At 36.7% G+C, this 21,777-nt stretch overlaps 1 protein-coding gene across 1 annotated transcript in view; it reads left to right on the forward strand.

Annotated features, from left to right (window-relative positions):
• Positions 1 to 1,515: 1,515 nt before the first annotated feature.
• LOC131144354 (uncharacterized) overlaps positions 1,516 to 21,777 on the forward strand; it is a 61,977-nt gene continuing 41,715 nt past the window's right edge. Inside the window, exon 1 of the mRNA XM_058092945.1 lies at positions 1,516 to 1,827. Within this exon, the coding sequence (XP_057948928.1) occupies positions 1,570 to 1,827 (258 nt within the window). The 5' untranslated portion in view covers positions 1,516 to 1,569. The remainder of the gene's footprint in view (positions 1,828 to 21,777) is intronic.

Here is a 21,777-nt window from a genome sequence, read left to right on the forward strand (position 1 = left end):
TAATCCAACCCAAACCTAATCTAGTTATCTAACTAGGGTTTGTCCTTAATCCTAAATCTATTTGGTTCATGGGGGAAAAAAAAACAAGCAAATTCCTAAGAAAATCAAACAATAGAATGAATAAAGGAGAAAAAAGAATTAAAAAAAAGGGAGGGTTACCTTTATAGATCGCAATCAAATGGGAGAAGGCCAAGAGCTAGGCTCTCTACCACTTTCACAAGTCTGTGCTTGATCTGCAAGAAAAAGTAAGAGAGAGAAAGAGGTTAGAAAATGAAAAAATAGAGAATAAGAGTTGTGAGAGAAAGAAATAGAAAGGGTGAGAGAGAGTGTACTGAAAAAAAAAGAGAAAGGAAAGAAAAGAAAAGAAAAGAAAAAGAAATAAAAAATAATATAAATTAAGTTTTAAAAAAAAAATAGGACACATGTTACCATACGGACGATGACACGTGGCACAACCAAAATTGCGTGTTTGGGGAGCGATGTGGCTCGATCTTGGGAGTCCAAGTTATGTTTTCTTTGGACGGTTATATTGCTGCCACATTAGTGATCTACGTCACAAGCCTAGTGCTCGTCGCATTTTGCCATGTGGTGGGTGACATCACCCTAACGTTACTCTGCTGCAAAAAAAAAAAAAAAATCCTACACCATGTGTTAGCATGGTAGGCTAACACGCGGCCAGGCCATTTCGAATCGGGTTAACTCGATTGACTCGAGTTAACCTGTGTTGACTCGTTAACCTTGGCTCAAATTGGTTCAACTGGTCTAACCTGTCTAAAACTGTTTACTTTATTTTCAGAATTAAAAATTAGTGTTTATTTTTTAAAAAAAGGAAAAATAGTATAAAAATAAAAAAAAATCACAAAAAAATCAAAGAAAAATAAATAAAAATTGTTTGAGTAATTGACTTAGATAAAAAATGAAAAAAATAAAAATATCAAAAATAAATAAAATGAAGGAAAATTTCTTTAAAAATCATAGAAAATTATAGGAAATGCTAAAAAATTAGAAACATTTTGAAAAATATTTAAAAATTTTTGGGAATGTTTTAAAGACTTTTTACTTGATTTTGATGAATTTGTGCGTGTTTATATATATATATATATATATATATATATATATATTATTCTGTGTGAGTATGTTCCAATGATTAAACAAAACGTGAAGAGGTGTATTACAAAACTCTAGGTTAAGAATATCAAATACTATTAACAAAATTTATAAATTCAAACCACAAAAATCAGAAAACATCCTTAAAATATCCTATCCTCATTTTAGAAAACCCTCCACAGTTTATCCGTCCCACTCGCACTAAAGCTATTCCTACTCCCAGTAAACTTTACAATTAAGCTGCCGATTCCGGCTTTTATATAAAATTGACTTAAATGTCTAGAATACCCTGCTCCCCAGTGGCAATTAGCTCACTAAAACGAGGACATTCCCGTAACTTAACATCACAAAGACCGCGTTCCTTCTCTCTTCAACACGAGCCTGACCGCAGCCTTTCCCTCTCACTTTAAAAGCTCTCCCCTCTCAAAAGGGCTTACCGAGAGTGAAGAATTCACCGAGAAGATGATGAAACTATTCTCCAGAGGCTCTGCCTCGAAAGAAGCTTCAGACTTATCACCGCAATCTTTCCCTTCACCTTCGTCGCTGCCTCCAAACTTCACCGGCCCGGCGAGGCCGATCCGCCTGGTGTACTGCGACGAGAAGGGCAAGTTCCGGATGGATCCGGAGGCCGTCGCGATACTGCAGTTGGTCAAAGAACCCGTCGGTGTTGTGGCCGTTTGCGGTCGCGCTCGCCAGGGCAAGAGCTTCATCTTGAACCAGGTGCCTTTTCATTTTGTCCTCGCAAAATTAGAAAAACTGAGAAAATGTCAATTAGTACTTTCTGTGTTTGCACTCTAGGGGTTTTTTTGTAGCTATAGTTTGTTTGTATGGTTTTACTTTATTTTTTCTGTCCCAATGTTTCATGATTTGGGTTTCCTGTTGTGGGCATTGTGTTAGTGATTTGCAGTTTGGGGTATTTGAGAGAATGTGAATAATGGCGGAGGACTGTGTATGGCATGAATGTTTTGCGACCTATTATATTAGGATTGTGTTGAGATTGGTGAAGCCTGCTTTTTGATTTATAGTAATTAGTTTTCAGCTAGGGTTAGAAAGTTCGTGGTCGAGTTTAGTTTAATTATTATCATATTATGTCAAGCCCATCGGCAAGGAGCTTACATATGTCATCTGTAGACTAGTCGCGATAGAGTTTGGGTTTCCCAACCTGCTTCTCCTTTCCTTGGAAATCTTTGCCTGAATTTAGCAATGCTGTAAGGGTCCCGGTAGACTCACTGCTCAATTGAACGCCATGTGTGTTCTACAGGGCATTTTGCTTTTCCCTTACAGGTTTTTGGAAGGAGGGGATTGGAGGGGAGGGAAGATGAACCCAGAAACTTTGTTTAGGAATTTATTATTAACTTATTTTTTATGAAGGAGGAAGGGGTAGGGAGCCCCCAAGCACCCCATTCCCTCCATTTTCCAATTCCACTTAAATGATTGCCTCCAGATTTGGGGTGTTTGAGAAGGGAAGGTGATGGATTTTTACTGGTTCCCCCCCCCAACTGTTGTTCTTTTCCTTTCCTCTTCAAACTCCAAACAAGGGGAGAGTAGCCATCTCTTTTCTTTTCTTACCCTCCACTTCCATTCACTTTAAACCCCCTCTCCCACAAAGTGAAAAATCTCTAAAAGAATGTTGAGTATAAAGTTTGCAAGTACATCCCATACCTTTACTTTTTAAAGGGTGGGTATGTGGTCACTCTCCAAGTCATTCAAAATTTGCAAATATTTGTATTTTTGACACTTAAGTCTTAGACCCTTATGAGGTTTTATCTTTTTCATTATGCTGCAGTCTCTGAATCTCTCTTGATCCATCTGTTCATTAAAACACGCACACACATAAAGGCACGAGGGAGGTTTGTGAAACGTAAACTGTAGGAGGTGGAAGTGTTGTTTGAATGATAAAGGTTTTCTCTTAATTTAAACCACCGATATGTAGGGAGTGTAGTTTACCCCTTTTAAAACAATGCTCTATTCAATTGGCCGAGTTTTGAGCATGCAAGGAAGTACAAATTGTAGTTTCTTCTTCCAAAGTCTTAAGTTTGTCAAGAATGCGAGCCTGATACATTAGGAGTTGAAGGATGAAGCCTTGGAGAGATCATTGCATTTGGTATAATATGTAACTTGAAATGACCAACTAGAACAAACATCATAACAAAGTCTTTAATTTCAGTTTTGACTCAAATTTCAAAGCTCCAAAAGTATGGAAATTTCAAGATAAATTCCAATTTCGATTCCAATTTTGATTTTGATTTGAAAAAATAATGGAAATTAGTATTAAAGCGTGGAATTCTTTTATGAAACTTTAGAAATGATTAATAGACATAATAATATAAGTTTTAGGACTAATATATTACAACTTAAATGCATCTATGTTGCGTGTAAGGTGGAAAAGTTGTAATATAATATGTTTATCAAACATATTTGTATGTCAATGTGGATTAAACATATTCAGTTAATGCAAATAAAATTCATAAATCATTTAAATATTATTTAGTATATAAATAAGGATTATTTAGACATGAATGGTTAAATAAAATGTTGTAAGTTTATTTTTTATGTAATTTCAAAAGACCTCGTAGTAATCTTTTCTTTCGATAAAAAAAATAAAATAAATTGAGAAATTTCACTTTGCTCCTAAATCTCTCATTTAAATTCCAAGGAAATTTCATTGTATGGTTAAAGTTTTGATAAGTTTTGTTAAAACTTGGAGATTTCAATAAATTTTGGATGATTTGTTGAAATTCCGACGGAAATTATGTAATACAGAACGAGTGCCATTTCAATTTCGAGGGCGATGGAAACAAAACATTTAGACTATTTCGTGGAAATTTAAGACGATGCATCATAATATGAAATAAACATTCTATTAAGCAGACTCTCTCCTGCTCTGCTTTGCAGGTTGGCTAATTTTGTTTAGCCGTTCAAAATACATAAGAAAGTTAGATACTCAGTGTCTTCACTCTCGTTATTGAAACTTAATGTCACTAAATCAATTAGCTAGATGCATCACAAGCAACCTAAATCAAGATTTTGTGGAGGCTTCTAGACTTATATGGTGTAATCTATTTTTGTTTTTGGTGAGATACGGGTTTCTCCACCTAATGTGTAACATTTTATGAGGATTAATTTATGTGACTTTGGGAGAAGGTGAGATAGGTCATGTATACACAACCTCCTTTCCTTGCATGTTATGGATAGTAGTTTGTTTGCATCAACAATGCCAAAAATCCATTGTCATCCTAGGTGGCTTGCCAATATGGTGTCATGACACTCACAATAGTGTCTTCCTAAGGTCACCAGATCAAGGAACAAAGATCGTTTTTCATGTAATGAAGAATTGAGTAGAATGGAAGACCTAATCACAATGGTAAGTTTCTCCCTCTATTTATATTCTATGATTATATGGCAAGTACATACCAATGACCATAATACTCTTACTAACTCAAACTAACATAACACTAGCACACAATAATAATTTTAAATGACCAAAATAACCATTAACACTACCCCTCAAGCTAGAGCATAGATATCATATGCTCCTAGCTTGTTACAAATGAATTTAGCATGAGCACCCTAAAGGCTATAGTGAATAAATCAGCGAGCTTCAAATCATACTTCATATGAATGATTGTAATGAGCGCCTACCCAAGTTTTCCCCAAACAAAAGTGGCAATTAACTTTAACATGTTTTGTCTTCCATAGTAGTCAGAGGAGCGAGGCGAGCCGAGGCGCAAAGGGTCTTTGAAGCCGAGGCGCGAGGCACGAGGTGAAGGCGCACAATTATTAAAATTGTGTAAAATATCTATTTGGGGTAATTTATATATGAACATATGAATATCTAGTGATATTAGAATTTGAAATGCCAAAACATTCAATAACAAATTTAGAAATTTAATAAAATTTCCAAGACAAAGCCCAAAAGCATCAACAATTCAACATAGTTCAACATCAAAAGAAAAGAGTAGAAAAAAAAATTTCAAAATATAAAATCTAAAAATCCTCCTCAATCATCACTCATCACTCATCATCAACTAAGTCGGCAAAGATATCATCATCTTCCTCTTCATCATCAGAACTGTTTTCTCCAACATCTTTTTCCTCTTCTGTCTCCTCTGCACTATCCACTTGGATTTCATCCTCATCTACAAGTTCCAACATTGTGGTCCGACCCTTAGCACTGGTTGCACTACTAGATGAAGCCCTTCCTCTTCCTCTAGACGATGATGGCATATTTGTACTTATTCTTGATCTAGTGTGATGTGGGGGGTTATTTAGTCCAGCAGCTCTAGCAACAGAATCCTAAGTCAAATTATCATATTCAAACACAAGTTCGTCATCCTCATCAGAATCACCATCCATCCTAGCAATCAACCACTAATTACTATCATTAATGTCCTTTAGGAGGATGGGATCAATGGTGTCACGTTTGTCGTATCGACGCCTCAGAGTTCGATTATATTTCACAAATACCAAATCATTCAAGCGTTGCTGGGATAACCTATTTCTCCTTTTGCTATGAAGCTGCAAAAAGTTTAAAGTAATATGGTTAATAATGATTCTAAAAAGTAGTATATTGGTAGTTCTTGTTCTTTAATAATTAACCCATGATATACTAATGACTTACATGTTGGAATATGCTCCAATTTCTTTCGCAGCCAGTAGCACTACACGTGAGGCTAAGAATTTTCATAGCAAACTTTTGCAAGTTTGGAGTTGTTGATCCATATGCCATCCACCATTGCGCTGTTATAAAATAAATTTTAAATGAATACCTACTAGGTAAATAATTTCAAAAATAAAGAGGTAGTACAAATGCCACTTTACCTGGTGCTTTTGTCTTCCTTTGTCTCACTGCCAAACTAATTCCGAAGACACCACTAGCGGCATTGTATTTTTCCAACTCATGTGAAACTTTATCTTGCATTTCAATAGTTGGCAGTAACCTTGCAATACATTTGTACAAACCCGTCATAATTTCTTCATCTTGCAAAAGGTTGGGGTTTGAATAGAAAAATTCTGGATTCAAGTAGTGTGCAGCTGCATGCAACGGTTGATGGAGTTAGCATCCCCACCTCGTATCAATAATTTCAAATGCCTCCTTGAATTTATCCTCTCTCTCACCAAAAGCCTTAGCTATGGCTTCCTTAGCCCTATCCATTGCTTCATAAATGTATCCCATTGCAGGCTTCTTTTCCCCATCAACCAAATGGAGTACACGAACAAGTGGACCTGTTAACTTAAGAGCATAGACAATGGTACTCCAAAAAGTAGGCATCAAAACAATAGTAGCTGCTCTTTTGCCAGCCGCCTCCTTTGCCCATTTAGTAGTATTCCAATCTTCAGAAGTAAACATCTTCCTCAAGTTGTTCTTTTGAAGATGGATTGAACGAAGGGTGATGAACGCAGTTGCAAATCTTGTAACTACAGGTCCAAGTAACTCCTTTCCTCCAGTGAACTGTCTCATCAAGTTGACAACGCCAACACGATTATAGATATAGCCATTCAAAAAAATTGCCCTTTTCAAAGTTGCATAAATTGAAGACATCTTCCCAATATCCTCCAAAATTAAATCAATGCGATGAGCAGCACACGGTGTCTAATATAAATGTGGCCTCTTTGCTTCCAACAATCTCCCTGTTCAAAAATCAAGGAATGAAGCCATTAAAATATTAAAATAAACAATATATACACTATAGAAAGTAGTTCTAAAAATAAGTTCTTACTTGCTGCAACATAGTTTGACGCATTGTCAGTTACCACTTGAATCACATTTGATTCTCCAATTTCCTCCACCATCTCATCAAGTAATCTATACATTTTATCTGCATTCTTGACAATATTAGAAGCATCAATAGACTTGATGAATATTGATCCCCTTGGAGAGTTCACTAAAAAGTTGATTATGTCCTTATTAGCAACCGAATCTCTCTAACCATCAGACATAATTGAGCAGCCATATTTTGTCCATTCCTCCTTATGGACCTTCAACAACTCTTTCATTCGACTAACTTCCTCATTCAAGTAAGGAACTCTCACTTCATGATAGCTAAGTGGCTTTATTCCAGGACCATATTGTCCAATCGATTCAAGTGCCACTGCAAAGCTGCTTAAACATACAGCATTAAATGGTATCCCGGCATCATACATCCACCTAGCAAAATCTCCCATTGCCTTTTTTCTTAGTTCTTTCTTGCTCGCTTCATTTATTGATATTTGCTTCATCTTCCCTTCTTTCCTAGCTTGAACAACTTTCTTTGGATCGGGAGTGAAAAACAAGTCTATAGGCCCCTTCTGTTTTGGTTTCTTCAAGTTGGATTGGTATGATCTTTTACTCCCATCACTAGTAAGCACTCTCTTGCCACGAATGTCAATTTCTTGAACTTCATCTTCTTCATCTTCACCGTAATGATCTATATCATCAAAGTCGGGCAATAACACATTTTCCTCCTTTTCCAAATCTTTCTTTAACATATACTTTTTAATCTCCTCACGTACATGAGTAGGGCACTTAGAGCATTCTTTCACATTTTGAAATCCTCCGACAATGTGTTGTTTTGCCCGAAATATTCCTCCCCTTGTGACTTTACCACAAAAATTGCAAGTCAAATTATTTCTATTTTTTTGATCTTCCAAATGTGCATACTTCCATGCAGGATCTTTCTTTGCCGAGGCCTCACATCCAGAACTAGAATCCATTTAAGATTTTAGACTTGGTATCCCGTATCCTAACTGAAAAAACAATGCATCATATATTTAAAATTTAAGACTTATATAATGCATTTCCAAATAAATTAAAAAATGGTAGTTAATTTCAATAAAAAGAATAAATATTATGTATTAGTTATAATTTATAAACTTACATTAATTAAACTAAATATTATAAATTAAAAAAATATAGCTAAATTTCTGTAAAAAAAAAATAAATATTATGTATTAGTTATAATTTATAAGCTTACATTAATTAAACTTAATATTATAAATTAAAAAACAGTAGCTAAATTTCTGTAAAAAATAAATAAATATTATGTATTAGCTTACATTAATTAACCAAATATTTAATTTATAAGCTTACATATAAAGAAGAAGAAGAAGAAAAAGAGCAGGCAGCAGTCAACAGTCAGCAGCACGCAGCAAGCATGCAGCAGGAAAAAGAAGAAGAAGAAGAAGAGAAGCAGCAGGCAGCAGGATGCAAGTAGCAGCAACAGCAGCAGAAGAAGAAGAAGAAGAAGAAGAAGAAGAGAAGTAGCAGGCAACAGGAGGCAAGAAGAAGAAGAAGAAGAAGATGAAGACTTACAAAGGTTCGAAGGCTTAAAGACGATCTCCAGCTGGTTCGAAATGTTGAAGGCGACGTGACGAACTAACGACTGCTTCGAAGGCAGGCAAACGAACTCACGAGGGCTCCGGCTGGTTCGAAACGAAGTCGCGCAGGTCGTGTTTCTTCAAAATGTCGAAGATGAACTCACGAACCTGGTCGAAGCTCGAAGACGAAGTCGCGAAAGCCTCCGGCTGGTTCAAAGGCTCGCAAACGAGGCTTCGAAGGGTTGAAAGGGGCTACGGCTCTGTTCGTGTGAGGGATACGAGTCTGGCGGGCCATTTCTCTCCTTTAAATGGCCTAAAAATACACAAGGCGCGCCTCACTGCGCCTCGTCTCACCTAAGGTCGCCTCTTGCAGGTCGCCTCGCCCCACCTGGTATGAGGCCGTAGCCTCTTCGCCTCACTGTGCCTTGCGCCTGAGGCGCACTTTTAACTACTATATTGTCTGCTGATGGAAGACTGGGTTGGAGGCAATGGGAATGTTTGCTTGATTGTCACACATCTACTCCTTAAATCGAGAATGTGGAAAAACTAGTTCTTCCAACATGCTTAACCAAACAAGTTCACATGTAGTGTGAGCCCCGGTGCCATACTTTGACTGAGCACTTGACCTTACTCTTCTAGAAAACCAAATTATCGCCAGCAAAGATACAATACCCAATTGTTGATCTTCTATTGGAAGGTGACCTAGCCCAATCTGCACCTATGTATCCCTCATCATATCCTTGAATATAAACGTGACCCCAATCTTGATATGAGAGACCTCTCTTTAGTGTGCCATTGAGACATTTCAAGATGTAGATCTTGTGACTTGTTCTTGGAGAATCAAGAAATTGACTTATGACACTTGTTGTGAAAGATATATTCTATTAAGTGATCGTGAGATAATTCAACTTTTGAACGAGTCTATGATACCATCTTGAATCATGCAAAGAGTCGCCCATATGCGGCACTAAGTTATTGGTAGGATCCATAGGTGTATCAATAGGTTTGTATCCTAATAGCCTAGTCCTATCTAGAAGAGCAAGAATATACTTCCTTTGTGACAAAACTGTTCCCATATGCGAGATGTGGTTACTTCTATGCCCAACAAGTACTTCAATGGTCTTGGATCTTTGGTCTGAAACTTAGTTTGTAGAAAATGCTTTAGGCCCTGGATATCTTGATTATCATCCTTAGTAATCACAATATTGTCCACATATACAATAACTAGAATCCTACCAAATTGAGTATGACGATAAAATACAAAGTGATTGGCACACTGCTAGAGGCCAAACTCAAGTATTATAGGGCATTGAATTGACCAAACCATGTTCTCTGAAACTGCCTTAAACCACATAATAATTTCTTGCTTTAATACACTAAGCTCGATTCCTTTTGAGTAGCAAACCTAGGTGTTTGATTGATATAGGCCTCCTCTTGAAGATCACCATGCAGGAGGACATTCATCACCTCTAATTGATGTAGAAGCCACTAGACTTGTGACAAGTGGTGGCTAAGGAGATGGAAAAATGTATTGGGGCAAGTGTGGCAACTTGGAAGAATGTATTTGAATAATCCAAATCATACACTTCACTATATCTTTTAGCAACAAGGCATGGCTTCAAATGAGCCATAGAACCATCAAGGTTGACTTTCGGTATATACCTAGCGACAACTAAGCACATATTTATTAAAGGGAAGAGACACCAATCCCAAGTCTCATTTTCCTGTAATGACTCATCTCTTCAACCATTGCATTCCTCCATCTAGAGTGGGCTAACAGAAGATAGAGTATTAATAAGGCAAAAATAGTGGAGTGGCAAGAAGTCATAGCAAATAAAGTTGGAGGTGGGATGTTGTGTACATATGCATGTACGTTTCCAGACAATAGTGGGAGAATCATCATCATGGGAAATGGGATTTTCAAACAAGGAAATCAAAAGTGTAGTAATAGAAGCTAGATGGGACTCTCCTTCCTTTTATAGCGCAAGCCACAAGGATCCAACTAATTCACCTTGTGGGTTAACTGAGGATCAAAGGACACACACCAAAATATACGAGGAGATCAAGGGAACCAAGGAGCATTCGGAAAGAAAATGGAGTAGGGGATTTTATAAACTAACTGAGAATGATCTTTTATTAAATAGAGCCAGGTCATCCTTGAATAATCATCAGTAAAAGTTACAAGGTATTGGACACTCAACTTGGACACCACCTGACTAGTACCCCAAACATCATAATGTGCTAACACAAAAGGGCTTGCTGCCTGTTTATTGACTTGGGAAGCAAGTGGAACATGATGATGCTTTCCCAACTGGCAAGACTCACACTCAAGACTAGACACAAAACTCAAAGCAGGAATTGGTTGTTTTAACTCTTCCAATGAAGGATGTCGAAGGCGACAATTGATTAGTGGAGGCTGAAACTATTACTCAAGGACGAGGACAAGAAATACTGGATGGTTGGAGGGTAACCTGTTTGGGCAAGAGATGCAATGCGAAGGGAAGCTTGTTGGGATGCTTGATACTGTTGGAACTTGGAATACTATTCCTCTGACATAGATACAGTACGCTGCTCCCTACTCGAGCCCAAAAGTGTTTGTGGTGGTAGCATTGGTGATGTGAAGTGGTTTATCGTGAAGATCCCAACATTGCTTAATTTTGGGACCTCCTTATCATCCACAATGAGTGCACTTGCAAGGAGGGCCTCTATCTTGTCCATCTCTTCAACCACGACCATTTGAACCACCTCGAGAACTTCTACATTCCTTGGTTGAAAACTAGAACCATCTTGTGTGATGAACATAATCCTTAAAAAGCTAAGGGTTAAAACACTAGATGTTGAGGAATGTGTGCTGGAGGAAGCACAAAGAATGTGAGAATAAACTATAGTAAAAATGCAACTCTACACTACCAAGAATTTGGGATTGGGAGTGGATTACCTCAAACTTGGTTTCAAAACCATTAGAACCCAAAGAATTGTTATATTCTCCCATTGCTTTTGCATTTTGCGAATATTAGCGATTATGGGTTGCATGTTGTTAAGTTCTTTATGGATACAATTCATCTTTGCAAAGTACTTTTGTCCCCCCCCCCCCCCCCGGTGCTGTCATAGTAGAAAAAAGTAAAAAAAAAAGTCAAATCCCATATTTGAATAGCACACCATTATTAAGGAGATTACAGCCATTAAGCAAGATCAGCTCCATCAGAAAGTTAGATTAAGTTTATTATGCCTTCATCTTTCTTTGGGCCAAGCTTGGAGTGCCTCGTATTGAATAAGCCCAAATATCTTGAATCAGCCCATGAAGTGCTTCTTTGATCTTCTTGGATCTCGCTCTAGTGATAGGCCCAACTGGAACATGGAATAGATCCTTTAATGGTACATGTTGATTCTCATCACAACTAACATTGGGTAGGGTGGCCAGCCTGCTACAGTCTACAGGATATAGTGTAGTTTCCTTGGAATAAATGTAGAATACATGAGGCTCAGATTTAAGGATGGGCAGGTGTGACATGTAGACAGTGTATTGATCTTGTGACTTAATTTGGCCATTATGAATCTCTAAATAATCACATGCGGTTTGATAATAAGGAGCACCCATTAATATAACTATGGCATTGAGGCAGCTGAAATTTGGAGTGTCTTTCTTCAAGAAAAGTATTTTTACAGCCATATATCATCTGAACGTATGTTTGCTTCTAATTGGCTGTGGTAGTGAGTAGAAGAGGCACTAGACCCACTGGGATAAGGTCCATAATGATATGTAGGATGTGGATCTAGATATTTAACTGCTATCATGAGATCCATATGACTGTGATGAATCATGCAATCCAAAGTCTCCAACTTCGAAAGCACACCATAGGAATCTTCAGAAGAGTCTTGATCTCAGCAGTGACAACTTCTTGTAAGATGTCTTCCTATTCCATGACTCTCACTAGGGCCAACACTAGCAGCACTCCTCTTCCTGGGTTGTGAATATTGGAATTGAGGAGAAATACTCAAATAATAATTTTCTGGCACATCATGTAATCTATAATGATGAGAACGTTCCGTACCCTGCAAATGATGTCCTTCACCACTGTCGCTGCTGTTGCCACCACCACCACCACCAATTAGAGGGCTCAATTGTGTTATGTCGAGCACTTGAACTTGAATCATGCACATTTATTATTGGTTGGTCACTTGCTTCGGTAGTACCACCAACTTCTTTGTCTAACATGTTACCTGACCGCCAAGTAATGTTGCTCCTCTGTCTTCTAGCCTTAGGCGCAGAGTATCATCTTCTTCAAAGATGATGTCCACGTTAACTGGGTTAAAAACTATCATATATATCTTGCTGGCTTCTCCTTATAATTTGCCTTTACTTATACCTCATGTTATAATGCAGGAAAACTACTTTGTGTAACCTTTTGTATTTTAGTCTATTCCTCATTTTTGTGTGGATAAAACTAACAGCTCTAGTTTCGTTCATACTTTGAAGCAAGTGTGGTTTGGCTAAGAACTTCGATTGCCATTTGTTGAAGCTCATGAGCACAAATGTCATAAGGAATCTAGCATTCGGCTGTATTGGTAGAAGGAAAACATATTTTAGTATAGTGTATAAATTTTGAAAACTATATTTTAACATAGAATAAAAATAATTATTAAGCATGCTTAAACTACAAATATTTGTTTGTTTTGACTGCTGTTTTAGCTAATAGGGTACCAAATGTCACCTACTTGTTCTGCTAGCCAACAACTACAAATGGATGGTTGTGTGAAGGATAATTAGAGACATATTATAGCATATTATATCGTTCAATATTTTAGAGGCATTCTCTCCAATCTCCATAAATTATTACTGAATAGTGAACACTTGATTAATTGGTCGAATTTGAGTACCTATATTGGTCACCAGTTTTGTTTTTACTTTTTTCACCCCATCCTTCAAAACCTTTTTGACATTACTTTTCTTACCAATGTCTTCTATTATAAAAGGTCTATACAATGAGATACACATGCTGTCCAATATAGATAAGACCTTTTGTGCATCTACAATCCTTTTGTGCATCTACAATTTCTCCCTACCCTCATTGCAACTTCATTGTCCGCTATTGTTTGGACAGTATGTTTATCCTCCATTTCCTCTACAACTTTTTCCATTAACTAGAAATCAAATTATAGATTTAATTGTCAATGTTACTATTTCCTAATTAAAAATATGCAAGTCTATAAAATTAGAACTGTAATTACATATTTACATACAGCTGGCCACATTAGAGGCATCAACTGGCTTATGGAACATGGCACTCTTGTTGCAGTAAACTAGAAAATTTATTTTTGTGTCTCTAGTTTGTCTTGACAATCCATCACACATAATGATCCCCCCTCTTTCCCTTCATATGTCAGCGAAGGAGGACGTACAGGCCTTCTAATGTCATCTAGCATAGGTAGCATAAATGGAGAGTTAGCAACATTCGCTGGATCCAATTATTTTCCCACCGCTTCTCCTAACTTGCTCCTTGAGCCTTTTAGGAGTTTGGTGTTGATCTTTGGTTGCTATGCACTTTTGTGTCTTTCCAAAATAAGATTAATCGCCTTTAGTCTACCTTCAAGGGCATTGAGATAAATCTACAAGCATCCACTACGACTAGCTTATTATCTGCACTGCAAGAGCCATCCAGATGTGGGACAAGAAGCTGGACCATTGGCAGACCCTTGTATGAGACTCGTTCAGAACAATTGGGTTAAGCGATTGTTTAGTTTAGTTAATAAGTTATTGTTTGTTTAGTTTAATTAGTAGTGGATTATGTTTATGTATATTTAGCAATGTTTCAATATTGGACTGGACTGGCTGGTTGGACTGGTTAAACTGGGAACCAGACCTCGTTCTAGTCTGATTTGAATCAAGATATTAGCCATTTATCTGACCCAGATTATACTGGCTAAAATTGGAAAACTGGAAGACGAGGGTGAGTCGGCCCAAACTGAGTTCAACACAATATGTTGTTTGAAACTTCAAATCTCTTTAGATCTTCTCCTTGTTTGATGGATGGTTGCCCACCAACTAGAGTGGCCCAGAAACAACAGCCACCATATTTTGATCTGATTTTCGGAAAACAATTCAAATTGTGGGCAAAATGCATATATAAATATATATTTCCTCAAAACATTCATAAAAAGGAGACTTGCAGTAACCAATCTTGTTCTTGTTTGCAGCTGCCATGGGAGGTGATGTGAAAGACGAAAAGCTTTCTATTATTTTCAGATTCCAGATTAAGACTTGCATGATGAAAGAGGGGAAAATAAAAAGGCGCCGTGCCCAGTGCACAATGCTCCCACTTTGAGTGGAGTCTGGGAGAGGTGGATGTCGGCAAGCCTTACCCCCATTTTTGGAGAGGCCGCTCCCAAGTCTCGAACCCGAGACCACCCGTACTGAGGCAGAGGCACTTGCCATCGCACCAAGGCACGACCTCTAATGAAAGAGGGGAAAATAAAAAATAAAGAAAGGGGGTTGGGGGTAGGGGGGATGAAATAGATGAGAGGAGAACAGAGAACTAGAGTAGAAGGTTGGTAAGGTTGTTACTTGTAACTTGTGAAAAAATAATTTACAAAATTGCCATTGTGAAAAGATGTGAAAAATGAAGAAGAAAAAAAATAAGGAGGGTGGGGAGAGAGGTGGGCTGTGCCTAGGGAGGATTGAAACATAGACCTGGCCAAGAAGTGAGAAAGCAAGTCCCAGAACCACTGATCTAGGATATCAGTGGTGATATGAACCTAAAAGTTATTTATATAACTAATATAATATACATTTTGAATGAAAAATATAGCCAGTCTAACCGGAGGTCCAACCAATTTGACCAGTAGAATCAGAAATTGGACAGCTTCATGGTTCACTGCTTAGTTCGGTTTTAAGAACATTGGTATTTAGAGTTTTTGCCGCATTGTTTTAATATTCAAAATTTAAATTTTTAAAATTAAATCATTCAATACATAATATAATTAAAACCAAAATAAAATGATCATGTAAATTTAAATATATTCAAAACAAAAATATCGATGTAATTTTAAAACTGTTTTTTCTACGTTTCAATTATCAATTCAACAAAATTATTCTTATAACACTAAAAAATGAATTATGAAACATTAATTAACTAATTTTAACACTTATATTTTTAATATAATATTATAAATTCATATGCTTATGAAATGAGTATTTTGAATATTTAATTTATAGTTTTATAAATAATAACCAAAACGAGTTATTAATTTTCAGTTTTCACTTTTTATTTTTGATTTTCATTTTTATAATTTTTGACAATAATCATAAATAACTTTTTTTTTTTCAAAATTTTTTAGTGGGCCTTAATTTTTGACACCTCCCCATGGTGCAAAATCTAGCAAGCCTAGCAGCAGATATTAGAGAGAAAATTTAGACAAATTAAAGTTTGCCCGCATAAACTAGAAGGCACAAAGAAAATAAATAATACACAAGCAAACAACACAAGTTACACAACCATCTATCGAGCTTTAATAAAAATTTCTCCTAGGTTTCAAACTTATATACATAAAGTAGATTGAATATTATTGGGACAGCGAAATCTCCAAAAGCAGATTCTTCAAATACAACTTCAACCAACCACGGAAAATTGAACAGATTACATTGTAAATCCGCAAAAAAGAAATAAATTAAAGAAAAAGGGTGATTACACGTGAAGAAGAATGGGGGCCACCTTCACGGAATGATTGAAATCATGAGGTCTAGATGGGCTCCAGAATCTCGCACTGGCAGCTTCTTAAGAAGAAGAAGAAGGAGGAGGAGGAGGAGGAGGAGAAGAAATGACTGGAGTCGGGAGGGATATCCTCAATTTCAATTTGTTGGATACTGTGGTAGTGTGGGAATTGTGGGATACTGGGAGTTTGGGAGTGGGATATGGTTGCGCAGCTGGGTTGAAAATGAAATTTCAAACATTGAAACCCTAATCTATGCAGCTGTGCTAAGATTTGAGAATCTCAACGAGGGCCTGGCATAGGAGTGGGAGGGGGTCGAGGGGGGTGTGGCCGTGTGGGATGTGTGGTGTGTGGGCCGTGTGGGCATTGGGCTGGACACTTGGGCAGTGGGCAGTTCTGCAGTTGGGTTTTTATAGGTTAATTAGTAATGGGTTTTTAAGTGGATTGGCGGATATCTGCTGGATAAACCCGACTCGACCCGTTAAGGAGGCGGATATAAAATGGAAAACCAAGGTATAGGCAATTTACCTTTTAGGCCTTGTTGTATAGTCATGCTCAGGAAGCCACACAGTTTGTTGATGCCTTGACTAACCATATAAAACACATTGGACAGAGCAAGTTATGTTCCACTATTATTTAGAATCATAACTTAATTCGCAGCAGATGGGAGTCTAGTCCATGCATGTCGCCCACCAGCTTTTTGCCCCATAGCCGTTAAGCTGCAAGTGTTCATATCACATTCTTGCTGTAATAATTGCTCATATCTTCCTACCTACAAGTCATGGTCTGCCTTGTGCTGCATATGTTGTAACTGTGCAAGAACTTTTCCTTAAGAAAGGCCTGGGCCTATGCTACTGCCACTTCCAATTCCTTGCTTTAGGTCCTAGCCCATGCCAAATTTGCTGTCCTTATATGTTTGTATTTAACTACCTGATTTCCGCACAATTGTATAACCACAACCCTCCCATGCTTTGCTTGCTTGTCATCCTTTTGCCCATTAAGTGCTAGGTGCGTAAGCAACACGGGCAAGCCAGTCTAAAGCCTTCACCATGATTAGACCATGCAAGTTTATACACACAATGCCAGGCATGGTTTCCAGCCTAGAGATAGATATCCCAACCCATCTTAAGGAGCTAATGTCTAATTTCTTAGCTGGCTCATACACAAGACATCCATATGCGTGAGTCTAGTAAGGCACAGTGTCTGGCTTAGGGCAAAGAGTGGGAACCTCAGGCCACATTAAAGAGCATTGGTTGCCATTTTGAAAATGGCAACTATCAGGAGGAAGCATTCATGTGCTCGAGGAGCCATACTGGGCATTTGGCAAATTGGGACTGTTCCACCATAGTGCACAGAATTGTTGTCAAGCTGCAGCTACCACCTATTATTAAGGCCACACTTATAAACCACGTATTTATTGTCTTTGACGTGAGAAAAAGAAGAAAAAAAATTAAAAATAAAAAAATTAAATTAAATTAAGATAAATTAAATAATTAGTTATTAAATTAAATATTTTTATATTGGATTTAAAAAAAATTAATTAGCTAATTAAAATGATATATATAAGTAAGTTATTGTAATATATATATATATATATATATATATATATATATATATATATATATATATATATATATACAAAGTTAAGAAAAGTAAAAGAAGAAGAAGAAGAAGAATAAGAATAAGAAAGCAGAGGTTGCACACAACCCCCCCCTCTTTGAATTTTTTTTTTAATTTTCCTGCGCTCTATCTCTGTCTCTCTCATTCTCTCAATTACTCGGCGAGTTTGCGACGGATCAGGAAACGGAAGGTGTCATTGGAATCTTGGTTTCGCTGCCGATATTTTTATTAGAGCAGATTTTCATGAGAATGGCTTAGGCACTGCTCCTAGGGAAAGGTAATTTTTCCTCATTTTCTTAATTTTGCCTTTAATATGTGGTTAAATCGACAAACAGACACCACTACGGGGTCCTAGTCGTCGATATCGTCATTTTGACATAAGTAATTTTTCAATTGGGGTTTTCTAAGCCCTACTCCAAAGCGAGAGTGAGATTTGGGAAATTTGATTATTTGACTAAATTTAAGGGTATATTTATTTATTTGAGAATTATGGTCATAGGAAATATTTAAATAATATTTTATTCAAGAATAATTTATTGGAGTTGGGAATTTTTGATTTAGGGTCCAGGTGAGCGTTGTAGGTATTTTTCAGAGTCCCTGTTGGCATAGTTCAAGAAACCAGGTAAGGGGAAAAATATATATTAAATCAGAATTTTTATGAATTTAATAGAAAAATAAATTGTGTTATATGTATGTGTAATTTTTCAGTATGGGTAAAATGCCAACTGTTTAAATTATATTTTTTTCGAGTTTAGGGTTGTTTATTAGATATGTATATGCGAAAATGAACTGATGAAAGTGGAAAATATTTTCAAGATAATTAAGTAAGAAATGAAAGGTATTTTTAGTATATAAACATTAAATGTTAGTTGACTTATTTTACAAACAGTTTATGAATTTTATTGATAAATTGTGTAACATGAGATTCTGTGCAAATATATGTTAAATGTATGAGATGCAGGCTAAGTAAGTAAAGTAATGAAAATAAAATATGATATGGATAATGTTGTTTGTGTATGTTCAATGCAACCATGTAAATGTAAGATAGCTGAAAGACAGCCATGTTAGCAGATCTAGCACACTTCTGTGTAGACTAACTGATGATAGCTAAAAGGAGCTGTGTTAGCAGATCTAGTACGTTTCTACGTAGACTAACTGATGATGGCTAAAGACCAGCTATAGTACGAAGTAATGAAATGAAATGTTATGCAATGAAATGACAATGAAATAAAATGACAAAGGTAGATGATGTAAATGGGAAAAAGTCACTTAAAGTGAAACGAAATGCAAAGTTAAGTTATGAACAAGAATGAATGTGCATGAATGTATAATGACAGAAAAGAATGATGTATTATGATATTAGAAGTATGTATGTATGTAGAACATGTTACGATTGGGCGAGTCGTACCTTTCGCCTGAGGGCTTGTTGAGTAAGACGAGTGTACTAGTAGGTACAAATGTGGCAATAGCCGCATAACGTACTAGGGCAAAGGGAACCTACTTGTATGGGCGGGTAGATTTCCTTATCCTTAGGGCCTTTGCCGGTAAACTTTTGTATGAACTGCGTGAGTATGAGATCAATTTAACACTTGAGGGCTTACTGAGTAAGGTGAGTGCTCTGATATGTTTTAATTGTGACCTTAGGGTTACCTAAGTATCAGAGTAAAGGGGTGCTACTTGTATGAGCGGGTAATCACCCCTATCCTTGGGTAATCTCGTGGGTTAAACATTTGTATGTGTTTGATTAGGATCAGAGAATGATTTCGAAAATTAAGTTAAGAATTAAAAAATGTTAAATATTATGTTATTTATAAACTCATGTTGGCCACACACTGTTTTAATATATGGTTTCTTCCCTTACTGAGATGTGTCTCACCCGAATATGAATTTATTTTTTTTCAGGATTTCCTTGAGATTGAGCTTTGAGAGCTCGAGGTTTTTATAATATTGCTGGGAAATAGAAAAAGAAAATGGTATATTTATATGTTAATTTTAGGGAATGTAAATATTTATGTTTTATGCCTTTATGTTTTAAGGTTATTGAGTAAGGAATGATTATGAAAATACTGAATTGTTTGGGAGTTATGTAGATTTATGGAAATGCAGATGATGGATGATTTAATATGGATTATAGTTAGAATTAGTAAACTCTGGTGTTATGTTATATGGAGCTTTTGTTGATATGTTCCGCTGCGCATGTTATGGATCATGATTTATCAAGGATATGATCAGGTATAACGCAACGGGCCCGGGTTTAAGTGTTCGGGGCGTTTCACATTCGTCGACGACGGAGTTGGCCTTGTCGATGAGCCTGAGATTTTAGAATTCCCAAAACCTCTCGGCATCCTCTCATTGACGAACCTCTGAATTTCGTTGCCAAGCTGTAGAAGAGACTTCGTTGACGAGAGAAGGATCCTCGTTGACGAGCCCTGTTATTTTTCTCCTTTTAATTTCCCTTCTCTTTTCTTATTTATTAAATCCACATTTCTTGGGTTGGGTTCTTACACCTACCTACATCCTTACTTCAAGCAACCCGCTGTGAGGATTTTCCTTAATCTCTCTGTTCAATAGGTGGAGTTCCCTCTCTCCATTGGTAGGTGGAGTTCCCTCTTTCTATTGGTAGGCAGAGACCCCTCTCTAACAAGAACACCCCTTTTGCTAAGCAATGATTCTATCCCTGAATCGTCAATTTACAATCAACAATAGCAAATTTTGCGTACAAGTAAAATACTCTCTAAATAGAGTGAATTTGTACAATATAAACACACTATGAACCTTTCAATAGAAAGATGCATTGAAGCTCAAAAGATTTAAGGGTTTTCTGGACTGAGATAAATCAAAATGAAAAGTAGAAAACCAAAGATTGATTTGCAAATAAGAGCAACAGTGCACAACATCTTTTGCAATATGATTTTTGTGCAATTTGAATGAATAAGGTTGCCCTAATGCAATTAGGGTTGCCCCTAAATACTAGGTTTTGAAATTAGACCGTTTTCCTTAAGTTTGGAAACAAAATATGCTCAAAATAGTAAGAAATCGTGTTGTTTAAAAATCAGTCGTGATACTTCGGTCACTTGGGCTAAAGCTTCAGTCGCCTAAACCATTAAGAAATTTGGATTTCAATACAGGCAGTAGCACTTCGGTCACCAGAGCCTTTTGCTTCGATTGCTCGTGCTTGTTTGGTTGCCTGGACTATGAGTCTGGTCGCCTGAACCTACACTGTTTGGATTTATTCAACGGCAGTACCAATTTGGTCGCCCGAGCCTTGGATCTGGTCACCCAAACTACTGATTCTAGACCGGTTAGTTCTGTTTGTTATGAAATTCAACCTTATTTATTTCAAAACTCATTTGCAATCCTTTTGAAACATATTTCAACATTGAAAAGACATTTTCAGAGTTTTAGAAATAGGTCTCTAAGTCCAATTATGTCCTAAGAGCTTCATACACAATATTAATATTATAGAGATACTTATATGAGAATCCTAAACAATACTGATACAATACACGTTGAGTCCTTATGTTTCTTGAAGCTTATCTTCAATGTAAGATTGAGCCAATTCTTCATTTTTTAGTCATCCTGACTTCTAAGGCCTTGACAGATAATCTATTTATGCTGTGTAAAGTCAATACCTATTAAATGTACTGAAGCACACAATAGAACCTTAGTTTTTTATCATCACAAAGACATGTAGGTCTTGTTAGGCCAATAATCTTGCTGCCACCTAGACTTAGACAAGTGAGCTTAAGTTAATTCAGACTAAACACAAGATTTAAAACCAAGCCTTAAACAAGCTTAGCCCAATAAGTTAACACCCAACCCGATCAACCCAAAGCTAGCCTAAAGATCAACCTAACCTTAGTTTTGCTTCTTAATCCAACCCAAACCTAATCTAGTTATCTAAATAGGGTTGTCCTTAATCCTAAATCTATTGGTTCAGGGGAAAAAAAAAACAAAGCAATTCGTAAGAAAATCAAACAATAGAATGAATAAGGAGAAAAAAAGAATAAAAAAGAATTAAAGAAAAAGGGAGGGCTACCTGATAGA

The sequence above is a fragment of the Malania oleifera genome, chromosome 12 (genome assembly GCF_029873635.1).
Source record: "Malania oleifera isolate guangnan ecotype guangnan chromosome 12, ASM2987363v1, whole genome shotgun sequence".
Lineage (NCBI taxonomy): Eukaryota > Viridiplantae > Streptophyta > Magnoliopsida > Santalales > Ximeniaceae > Malania > Malania oleifera.